The 12,157-nt window shown below is 35.4% G+C and overlaps 1 protein-coding gene across 1 annotated transcript; it reads left to right on the top strand.

Annotated features, from left to right (window-relative positions):
• Window positions 1-9,448: 9,448 nt before the first annotated feature.
• Window positions 9,449-11,900, top strand: LOC112277608 (iron-sulfur cluster assembly SufBD family protein ycf24). The gene is made up of 2 exons (XM_024510150.3): window positions 9,449-10,944; window positions 11,323-11,900. The coding sequence occupies exons 1-2, from the start codon at window positions 9,538-9,540 to the stop codon at window positions 11,542-11,544; spliced, it is 1,629 nt and encodes a 542-aa protein (XP_024365918.1). The 5' UTR covers window positions 9,449-9,537; the 3' UTR covers window positions 11,545-11,900.
• The last annotated feature ends 257 nt before the right edge of the window (window positions 11,901-12,157 follow it).

Genomic DNA, 12,157 nt, shown 5'->3' with positions numbered 1-12,157 from the left:
GAACATCTAGGTTACTACGGGCATCTTTCCCAATATAGGACCTGAATTGGTCGGGCGACTCAATGTGGTCCCGATTACGGGGTTCGTTTCTGTTTCAGGTTGCCCTGTTTTCTGTGCCGTTTCAGGGAACGTTGTTTTCGGTAAATGGATTTCTTAAAGGTAAAAACGGAGGAGAAAGCTTGATGGCGAGAGCCAATTTCGGATCCAAGCTTGAGGTGGGAGCCAATTCCGGATCTAAGACGGAAGATTGAAGAAATTCAGAGGATAAGGTTAGGGGGGAATCGGGGGGGAGCGAGTTTTCAAGCTTTTGCAAGGTTACCAGTTGGGTTTTTCATTGGAGGTTTTTGGAGTTCAAGGGAATTAGAGAGAGGAGCTTCATGCTTCGGGTCGGAGAAGGAAAGACATAGAATTTGGATTTTTCTTCTTCGTAGAGTTTTGGAAAGACTGAGGCAATTGCTGCTGAAGTCAGTGTTGTAATGGTGAATCGGGATTTTTAAATGAAGTGGGTTTGAATACTCTTGACTGTTTTATAAAATCGAATTACGTCTGTGATTGAAGGATTAAAGGGGTGTCTATAGGATTGAGTATGCGGAGTGAATGAAATTTATTGGGTTAATCTAACAGGACAGTCAGTGGATACAAGATCGTAAGTACAAAGGGGTATTGAAGATTAACAGTTTGGGTTGTTCGGGGTTCTCTGTAACGTCTAGAGACCTATCGGCTGGGGCAAAAAAAAAAAAAAAAAAAAAGACTTCGACAAGCAGTCGAAGAGCATCCGTATAGATTTACGATACATTGTTGCAGTCGTTTATATTCTAGTAGTCAAAAACTGATAGACTGCTTGACTATCGGTGAATCTCCATACTACCTTCTACAGCCAGACGCCCGGCGCGTTCTCGAGCACAAAAGCACGTAATATGACAACGGACTTCATACCCAATAATGTAAGATGAACCTCTCCAAGCCGAGTTAAAATCTTTTCACAATCTTGTATATGATCAACAACATATTTGCGACACCCCCTCGTATCTAAAGTTTCATCCTTGTTTCCTTCTCTACACCCTTTTATAGGAACATCATCCAGAAAAGGCATAGTCTTTTCTGGAATAAAATCTCTCAATACCTTATTCATCCCATTCATCATATGCACAACTGAGGTGGTCGCGCCTTGAGGAAGAGTGCACATTCTAATCAATCCAAGTGGTGTCCTCATTGTTGTCATATCTCTACTTCCTTCAACAAGTTGAAATTGATCATAACCTGAATACAAGTCACCCATTGAATAGATCGCCCTTCCAGCAAACGCCTCAGCAAATTCATCCACAATAGGTCCAATTCCTGCATTCCTGACAGTTACTGCATTCACCGGTTGTATATCTTGAATAAACCGTAGTGACCCATTCTTCTTAGGTACCGTAAATCATCGACTAGAATACGATGCAAACGAGGGTTCTAATATTTTCATCTTTATCTTTTCTTTTAATAGTTCCACCAATTTAGGTAAATGTGCCCTCGATACTGGAATCGGTCTTAGATTCTAAGGTACATGCGGTACAGTGAAGATAACCATAGGTGTTATAATATTCGGATCCACACACCCAATTTCATGAGATTCGAAAGCAAACGATCTATCTTGTTTAGCCAACATCTTTTTGAAGCAAGTAATTTCCTCTGGCAATAAAGAACCATCAGAACCAATCTTCAATTCTTCAAAAGTCTCTTTAGTAAACTGATGTCCAATACTCATTGGATCTCTTAAACTTGCTTCTTTTGATGCTTCTCCCATTTGTTCCTTAGAATCTTCTGGTAATGGTCCGGCAACAGGCTTTACCTTCTTATCTGCCGTTTTATATCTCGTCTCTACTGTGACTTCTGGTGCTTGAAAAGATTCAAGTAGGATATAAACCTTTCTTGAATGAATCTCAACAATCTTATCATTATCCCTTAACCCAATAAATGTAATCAATTCCAATGAATCTTTCAGTCCATTTTCTTCATAAATACCTAAAATCCTCTCATCATCTTGCAATGTACCTAACTTGCATAATTCTCCTTCAATATTATATAATCTTTTTCTTTCTTTTCTTTTAAAATCATCAACTTTCTTATACATAATATTTCCATTCTCCAATATACCAATAAAACTCGCATCAAAGGCACCTTCATCTCGCCAGAGTACCTGCTCTTTTGTACCTCCATAATCTCGCTTTACAGTGGTACCTCCCCAAAATCCTTAAATCCTCCAACAATCATTGGCAATGATTTCTCCCTCAACCTATCTCGATTCCGTTCATGGTTAAGAGGTACTGTTAGAAATTGTACAGCTTTCCTCCCATCTTTGCTACGTACCTTTGCATAAGCAGAACCATCGTCAAGTACTTTTGTTTCCATCCGTGTTGTTGTAATATAAGGTTGTCCTAAAATCAACGGATAAGACGTTGTATTTTGAACAAAGAAATGTTGCTCTGTCGCAACATCCCCAATCCAAATTTTGACATCTGGACAAGCTCTATATAATTCGCCTCGTGTGTTATTAGCTGCTCGTATTGCCCATCCATGTTCCATATCAATTGGCTATTTTTGCTTCTTATAAAGATCTTTAGACATGAGATTTATTTCAGAACCACGCTCGACTAAAGCAACAATTGGTTCTTCTATATCTCCTACTTTCACCAATACCTCAGTAGTTGCCCTTGCCCAATGCTTTCGAGTATAGTGGCTCAAAGTTTCCATTTCCTTGTCACTATAATCTTCGAAATGTACTCGTTGATTATATCCATTCTTTTCATTTGTTGGTTGCTTGTAACCAATATCAACCTCTTCTTCATCTTTATATATTCTTACATCAATAGCATGATTCATTCCAGTTTCACCCATTAATTGCCTCTTCCGCTTAATGCTGTCAATGATAACATCATGAAACTCCTTCTTTGCAATTTCTAAGACTTCTTTCAATGTGAATTCCACCTTAGCATTTAATATACGTTCTTCCAAAACCCCTTTCAAATTTGTTGCCGCTTCAATGTCAGAAAGTAGCTTATAAGCAGTTGATTTGCCCTTATCTTTTGTCTCCTTTGTTTTTTCTCCCAATGATGCTGAGGTATCCTTTACAAGCAATTCTTGTGAAGCTGCCTCCCGAGCCTTGTCTCCTCGAGTTTGCCTCTTAGAAGAATTTCCTTCTCTAGTATCATCAAAATTTCCTCGTTTCTTTTCTTCCATCAAAGCTTCATGTTGGCTCTTAGCAATATATGCATGAACTGAAAGAGACTCAACAGGATCCTCCCAACTTGTTCTACCTCGTATTGTAGCTGCAATCCTCAATAACGCTTCTCGAGGTAATTTTCCTTCTTGCATTGTAGAAACGGCAGAAGCCCAAAACTCGCTAGTTTCCGTACTTCCACCAAGGTCATCATCTACTCTAGAACCATAACTTGCACTTTCTCGTGCTGCTGTTTCATGCTCTTTTAAGTAATCTTGAACCAATGCTCTCATTCCTCCCTTACCAAAATTGGTTTGAAGAAGATCTTCCTTATCTTTCAATGATATCTTCCCATCTTTCTAGCAAATAATTCCTTGCCGTATCATATTATTAAATTCATTGCAATCTTTTCTAGTATGTGAAGCATCATCACACCAAATGCATCTTTGTACATATCCTTGTTTTGAAATATTCTTTGAATTGTTTGTAGAAGTATTCTCTTCAAGACTTGCTAATTTGATTTGAAGATCTCGCATTCCTCGTATAATTTCTTCCATCCCCATATCTGCTTTCTTTGATAAGGATGTCGAAGGTTGAACTGTAGGCATTATTGGTGGTGTTGTACGTACTGGAGCTTTTGGTGCTTGTACTGTTTTCGGAATATTGCTCCTATCCTTCCTCTTTTCTCTTTTTGTAAGCAACCCCACCGCATCTTCAACGTTCTTCGACTTTGTTGTCAATCCTTCATCTTCTTCTTTGTCTTCAAGAAGGAGTTAAAGAAATATAAAAATAAACCTTAAAATAATAACAATAATCTTAAAGAAATATTATATAATACAAAAAATGACAAACTTCTAAATTTTTACTCATAAATATGCTATAAAATTTACAAAATCTTAAAATTTATAAACTTGTTTTTATTTTTTAAAATCTATATCCACCACATATATCACTTCCTTTGAAAATATTTGAAAACTTTAATATTAATCTAAATGAAATGAAATTAACTCTCAAAAATATCTTCACCAATTTGTTCATTAATCTTACTCTTTGATTTTCAAAAAAACCTTAGAATCACCATAAGTGTGCAGTTTTGTACCTTAAGGTCTAATTTCGACCTTGATTTATAATTGGTGTCATGATATAATATGGCTAATGAATGAAAGAGAGAAGAAAATATTATATTATAGAAGATATTATTTTTAAATATCATAGAAAATTATATTAGAAATATAGATAATAGCCAAAAAGATAATATATAAAAGAATGTTAATATTACCCTTTAATAAAATAGGCTTCTACTTATATTGTAAAGCCAAGAAGGATAAAAAAAAATAGATTCAGAAATCAAATAATATAGGCATATGTAGGAGGAAGTTAAAAGTAGATTTTAGCAAAATTTACCTCAAGAAGCTAAGAATTAATATCCACATAGGACCGGTTGTCAATCTGAATTAAAATCAGATCCCGAGGCACAAATCGTGCACCTAAGAAGATTGTTCCACTCTTGCCATCTAACACCAACCATGTGCTACTATTATATGTGCTACACACAATCTTAGATACAGACAATACTTTAAAATTTAGACACTCAATTGAAATGATGCCACTAAGGTATTAGCTTCATCATTAGTATCACCAAAATCACCACCTAGAGTTAGAGAAATTGACTTTATTTTTTCTTGCAAAAGAACTAAAAACATAGTATGTTTATAATCACCATGAATATCATTTGAGTTACTGCCAAAGCTTTGAATTCTTGCCAATCAACTTTATTATTTCTACTAAAAAAACTAAAATTGTAGTTTTTGGAATCATAACTATATTTTTTATTTTTTATTATAAAATTAGAAATGAATCATTTTGGTGACTCACAAGACCTTTTTCATTGTTGGTAAAACCTCCAACAATTAAAATTTTATAATGTATGCCTAAATTTTATTTAAATTAAAGTAGAAGTCATAGGATTTTGATATTTGTTTATTCTTAGGTAGCAATGATGATTTTAATTTTGACTTTGGAAATTTAAGTCCTTTCTACTCTTTTTTAAATATTTCTATATATGGCTCTATACATCTTCTTGTATAATTTGATTAATCCCTTGTTATGATTTTTGGCTCTTTAGATAATTCATAAGTATCTTTAATGTTTATAATTGTATCTTTAATAATCTCATTGAGATTTCAAAAATATAAAAAATATTTTGAAGTTGTTTTATTTTTTTACTAATGTAAAAAGAAGGTGGCTTATATATTTAGACTTAATTATAACTAATAATATTATAATATTATTTGATTTATCTTCTTTATTAGATAGCACTTCATAGGAGATGTAGTTTGAAAGATAAGATGAAGGTTGATCCTTTGTAGATTGTTGAATTCTCTTATCACTAGGCATTACTAAAAACCTTGTATCTTCTAAATCTTAGCCTTTATTTTGTTGATTATATAGATTTTGACCTTAGTTAAGAAGAATGTATAGTCTTTTGGTGTTAAGACCATCTATAGGATTTTGATTTTGACAATGATTGTTATAATTAAAAAAAAATTGGATGGTTTTAATATATCAATAGAGATTGGATTTCTTACCTCTCTCATGTTATCTCAAGCTTGTTGTTGATAATTTCTTTATTATTGTATAAAGTTCAAAGAAATTACTTTCTTATATTATCTTAAAATATATGTAGAATAATTACCTCAACAATTACTATAGACTCTTTGATTTTTCGTCCAACAATTGTCAAGTAGATGTCTCTTACTACAAAGGTGGTGTATCTCTTGCCTTGATTTTGATTGTTCTTTATAACCTTAATTAAAAAATTTATAGTCTTATTGTTAGAAGTTGAATCATGTATTATCTTTGTTTTTATGTGGTGCAATATAAGATTATTGTCTTTTAAGATTTTATTATTAGATCCACAACATTGTGCAAATTGATTAGATATATTAAATATATCATAGTCTCAAAGTATGTCTATTTAATTCTATATATAATGATATTTGGTTGAGTCTTTGGTTTTTTATCAATAAAGTCATTTTTTATTGGATCATCTTGATTTATTGCGTAAGTCAATCTTAGAATTCTTCTTAACTTTGGAAAATCTCATTCTTAATTTCTTCTTTCTATCTATTTCTTTTGTAAAAATAAATGATTTTTTAAAGAATAGATGGCATTCTTACTTCTAAAGATGAGCAGTAATATCCTACTAATTAGAAATGGTTTCTAGTAAAACCATGTAGTGGTTTTTAGGAATGTTTTATGTTTTGACCATGAATTGGTACAAAAGTAGAATTTCTATGATCTTCTTTCTTCTATATCCTTTCATGCTCCTTATCAATTTTCTCAATTATCTTAACTATTCATTTCATGGATTTTAGATTTATGCAATGTCTCTTGAATCCTAATAGAAGGTTTATAAGAACCAAATTTATGACTTCAATGGATTCATAAAAATCTATACAAAGTGATATAGTATCATTGAAGTATGAAGTATTGTTATTATAATAATGTAAGATTATTTTTTCACGAACCATTAAGAGTGTAGAGAGTTGATAAGCTACAATTTTATTTTTTATTTTTTTTAAATTATCATTTTATTAAAAAAATCTAATAATATTTCAATAAAAAAATAGCATCAAAGAGAGTGAACGAAAGTATATGATTAACTTGTCATTATGATCAATACATAATGATTTATTTTTAAATTTTTAAATTTTTAAAAGATTGTAACAACCATTCAATTTGAATTGACAAAAATGATCTATTGTACGACTTTGGTCAAAGAAAGTTGTTTGTATACTATCGTGTAATTCATTCAAATTACTTGTTGTATACTTGATTCTTCAAAAAAAAAAAAAAAAAAAAAAAAAAAACTTTAACTTTAACTTTAAACTTTTTTAAAAAAAAGAAACCAAAAAAACCAAAAAATTAAATGATTGCTTAACTTTAACAAAACATTGGCTACATGGATGAAAGGTCCTGAAATGCTTCCAAGAATCACAAGAAGACGATTCTCCAGTGAAGAAAATCCAAGCAAGCATTTCCGAAATTGCCGCTCACCCCGTCCATACATAGATGCAGCCTAAGTGGATATAACATCAGCAACGTCAGAAAGAACAAGAAATCCCATTGGGAGAAAATTGATTGTGGCCAGTTTTAAAAGACGCCACGAAAAGTACTAACTGCTGGCTCAGGGATACTACACTAACCAGACCTTGGTGCTATGGCATCGATGTCATTTGATACATAAACCTACAGATTCTACTTTGAACTTTTTACAGCATGGACAGTCACTACAGGAGTAGTGTTGTGGAGTCTAGCAAAAGGACATGTAACCACATTCATTGAACACGTGAGATTGTATTCATATGATGCACATTGGAACTTTTATGCATGGGGATGCTTCAAGGAGTCTTTTATAGAGACTGAGCTCATGCTGATGAGAGCATGCTGCTTTGCTGCCATCCAAAAACATGGGGAGAGTTATACTTGCATTAAATGTGAATGCCAAGGAACCTTCCAATCCACCGTCACTAAGTAACATTTTCATAATTCCTACGTAACAACTCAGCATCAGAAACATACCATGTGACAGTGAAGAGTAATGCAGTGGTGAGTCAGAAATTTGTGCAGAGAATGTTGTGTAGATAGCTTTATCAAGGTTACTGACAAAAGGTTCAATGAGTTAAGCAAGCTCACAACAGTGTTAGGTTTAGGATAACAACAATGAATTCATTTGCAGATAGAATATGACTGGAGTCAATGTGGCAATTGCCAAAACTGAGGATTGTTGCAACCCTGAAGCTTACACAACTCCATAACCTTCTTTGTAGCTAATATACATGAAAATAAGATTCAATATATGTTTAGTCTTATTAATGCATTATTAATATTTTAATCTTAATCTTAATTTTTGTTTTGTTTTGTTATATTTGGAAATAGTCATTCTAATTCTTTTTCTACCATGAATCTAATTGTTATTTGTTTGATATCTATTTATAGCTATATTGCAAATATTTCTTTTAATCAAGATATGTAATCAAACAAAAAAGATATTCAAATTGATTCTATATTTTTCATATTCCTAATAATATAAGAAAAAACTTGATGTTGATAAGAATGATAATGCATATATTGTAGAATATACTCATTAATTTTAGTTTTAAAAAATTAAATTAAAAACTACAAAATGTTAAGAAAAAGAATCCAAATAAGTATTTAAACAAATAAGATGTACATTAGAGTGAAATGGAAAATTGAAAAAACTGTATATATATATATATATATATATATATAAGCATATATGCAAGAAGAAAACTAAAATGACTATTACAAAAGACAAGAAGACTAGAGATTTTTGAAACTAGACTAAAAACAAGGAAGATTTTAAAAAGAATGAGGAAGGCTTCACTCTTGCCTCTATATACTATTTCATTAAAGAGCTACATGACAACACACTATCTACTTATTCAAATAAACATACTAGTAAACATAGATGGTTATAGCAAAACATGTATATATATATATATATATATATATGTGATTTGTAAAAATAAAACAAAATACTATGAATTTTATTATTTTTTATTTTCATATAACATCATCTTATGAAGATCTTTTGTTATTTTTTGAAACCTTTGGTTCATTCCACCACCTCAGTTTATATTATATCATATTTAAATGTCAAACTTTTAAAAGAGAGTTTATTTTTATTAAACAAAAAAACTTAACAAGGCTTTTGAACCATGGCATTTCAAAGTGGGTTTCTACATACAAACCCCTAAGTACTATTTTACACATTAAATAAGTGCCAAACTATTAGGTGATAAGATGACATCAATCCATGTTTTCAACTTCTCTTTCAATCTTGTGCAATGGATCCCCTCTGAGTACTGTGTAAAAAAACTTGGGTAAAACACAAAGGGTCAAAAAAAAACTTGTGATTGGCCATGAAGAAGGGAACTCGAAGGACTTTGGAACCAGGGAATAAGGGAGCACGGACACCATGGATGGATGTGCTTCAGCTAGTAGCAAATAAATAAATATTATAAATAATATTGTCTAGTCATGAATTTTCTCGACTGTTGCACAGAATCAATGTAGAATAGTTTCAAAGGTGACTCTGAAGTCATCCAACCCCACAGGTCCCCACAGGCTGTAACTGTCCAGTCGCCGTGTTCCAGTTGTCCCGGAAGCTTGTAGGCTCCCCATAAAAGCAGCAACAGCCTTATTGTGGGCAATTCACTGTGTTGGAATTAGCCTCCTTGCACAGCAATCGAAATGCTTTGACAGTAAGAGAAGCCATACTTGTTTCACAAGTGATACTGATTGAACCAAACATGGTGGTTGTATCATATGTGCAAGTTGCCGGGGTTGCGCATGGAGCTTCGTTAACTCGCGCAATCAACAACATCAAGAACGGAACGAAGGTAACGACCACAGCTCGCCCTCCGCAACAACTGATTCAACGAAGGGTTCCGTCTAGACGTCGAAGTGATGATGGTGGAAGCAGTTTCAGCCCGGTGTGTGTTATGGCCAGCTATGGCGTCGTGGAGTCATGGTCTCCGTCGACACGTGAAGAGGTATTTCCACTAATCGACATACATGGGAATGGATTTCCGTTAGCGCCTTTGCCGAAGCAAAATTATGCCTTGACGGAAGAGGTTATCACGATGATATCGAAGAGAAACGACGAACCGGAATGGATGTTGCAGTTTCGTCTGAATGCGCTAAATCAGTGGCTCATGATGAAGGAGCCCGAAGAATTGCTACAGACTTCACGGCGGATTGATTTCAGGACCGTGTGCGATTTTGCTTCACGGGTGTACCAGAGAGACGACAATTCCTCAGCAAACTCGCAGCGTGTGTTGTCATCCGATGCGGGCACCTCGGATAATAGCGACTCCTTTGCCACCACTCACCAGAAAGCGCTTGCAGAAGCGGGAGTGATATTTTGCTCAATCTCAGAGGCGATCCAGAAGTATCCGGAGCTTGTGCGAAAATACCTAGGTAAAGTGGTATCTTCATCGGAAAACTATTTTGCAGCTCTCAACTCAGCAATCTTCACTGATGGATCATTCTGCTATGTTCCAAAGAATACTATCTGTCCTATAGACATCTCTACTTATTTTTTGGTGGAGGGGCGGAAAGTCACGAACCTCTTCGAACGCAACCTCATCATCTGCGAAGAAGGCTCCTACGTGAGCTCCCTAGGTTGCACATCGCCATCTCCAAGTATGGATGCGTCTCAACAGCTCAACGCGCCCGTGATCGAGCTCTACTGCGCGGAAGGAGCTGAAATCAAGTATTTTGTTGTTGAAAATTGGCAAGAACCGGGTGCGAATCGATCGCCTGTACAGTCGGAGGTTTACAACTTCGTAACCCAGCGAGGGTTGTGCGATGGACCCCGGTCCAAAATCACGTGGATAACAGTGGAGTTGGGATCGACGATCGCTTGGCATCACCCAACGGTTGTTTTGAAAGGGAACGGCTCCACGGGACAAAGCTTCTCCATGACGATGTTAAACTCAGGGCAATTCGCGGACATGGGTGCGAGAATAATCCACATGGGAAGCAACACGAAGAGCCGAGTTGTCTCGAAAAGCGTCCATGCAGGGAATTCTCATGGTTGTTTTCGGTCTTACGTTGAGATCCACCCCCTTGCGAAGAATGCGCGTAGCGAGGTGACGTGGGACGCAATGCTCCTCGGACCTCATGCAGAGGCTGTATCTTACCCTTCCTCTACGGTACTGCTTGCACCCCTAAATCTTCTGTGTGCGAATTAGGGGTGGCAGAAAATAAACCACCCCGCGTTGATTGCAGTCATACTTGCTTTGATATTGTTGTTCCTCAGACTAAAGTGGAGCTATCACCACTTCTATACTCATTGAAAAATGCTGAAACGCACTTGGTCAACGCTAAAAGTTTCTAGAAAACTCGATTGTCGGAGTTTACAATGGGCGGTGAGCAATAGCCTCAAGTTTTAGTAATTGCCACGCGGATACAGTTTTGAAGTTCCACGTAAAATCACCCCTGAATCGCTTGCACTCACGATTCCGGAGCAACTAATGAAAGCATGAAGAATGCCATTTTAAAATCTAGTCATTTGGTGATTGATGTTGCAGGTAAGGAATACGAGCGCTCAAATCAAACAAGAAGGTAGTGCCTCTGGAGTGAATGAACACACGGTGTTCTATTTTCAGCAGAGGGGAATCGAGTTCCAGAAAGCAGTGCAGACGATCCTGACGGGATTTTGCAGCGACATATTGCGAGAGCTGCCTTGCGAGTTTGAAGAGGAGGTGAAGGTAATGGTGGAGCTGAAAATTGAGGAATCCACGAGATCTTAAAAACCTGGTTTTATAGATCAGGGATTCTGGGCATTGGCCTCTTTTCTAGAGAGAATCTGTAGCTTAATCAGCTTAGCATCAAACAACAATTGTTGTGTAGAATTGACAATTCGACCTCGGGATGCCACGCAAATTCTTGCAGATAAAGGTGGTGTAAATTCTCAGGTAGTGTAAAATAAACCAATCAACCACCACCGTCTGGTGAACTCAACATCGTGTTGTCACCTCCATAACGATGCAAGTATCATGACAATTAATGTCGATTCATCTGAATCTGCACCACCGTAGATTTCAAGTGCTTTGTCGGTCGGTGTTCCGCTCAATAAATATATCCAGTAGTGGACGCTTTCCAATGACTAGAGAGCCACATAATTCAATTCACATGCATGGCCAGCATTAAGGAGCATCTGTGGAGTACAAGGCACGAGAATAGACATTTTTTGGCAACCTGATATATTCAGAAATAGGGGGTGGTGAAAAAGAAAAAGGAATGGAGGGGACTTAGTCAGAGAAGATGATTTAGCTGTCAACACGCTGTATTTCAAAACTTTATATGTTTTATGGTGCTTAGTATATCTTATTTTATCAATTGCAACCAACAAAGCTTCAGAGA

Source organism: Physcomitrium patens, chromosome 25 (genome assembly GCF_059467195.1).
Source record: "Physcomitrium patens ecotype Gransden chromosome 25, ASM5946719v1, whole genome shotgun sequence".
NCBI classification, from domain to species: domain Eukaryota; kingdom Viridiplantae; phylum Streptophyta; class Bryopsida; order Funariales; family Funariaceae; genus Physcomitrium; species Physcomitrium patens.
The sequence above is the reverse complement of the archived record's forward strand: the minus strand, read 5'-3'. Positions and strand labels throughout refer to the sequence as shown.

Bases quoted from the DNA above. Each gene is read 5' to 3' on its own strand.
- LOC112277608 (XM_024510150.3), top strand. From the start codon at position 9,538: ATGGTGGTTGTATCATATGTGCAAGTTGCCGGGGTTGCGCATGGAGCT. The intron at 10,945-11,322 runs GTACTGCTTGCA...TTGATGTTGCAG, and splicing joins TATCTTACCCTTCCTCTACG to GTAAGGAATACGAGCGCTCA.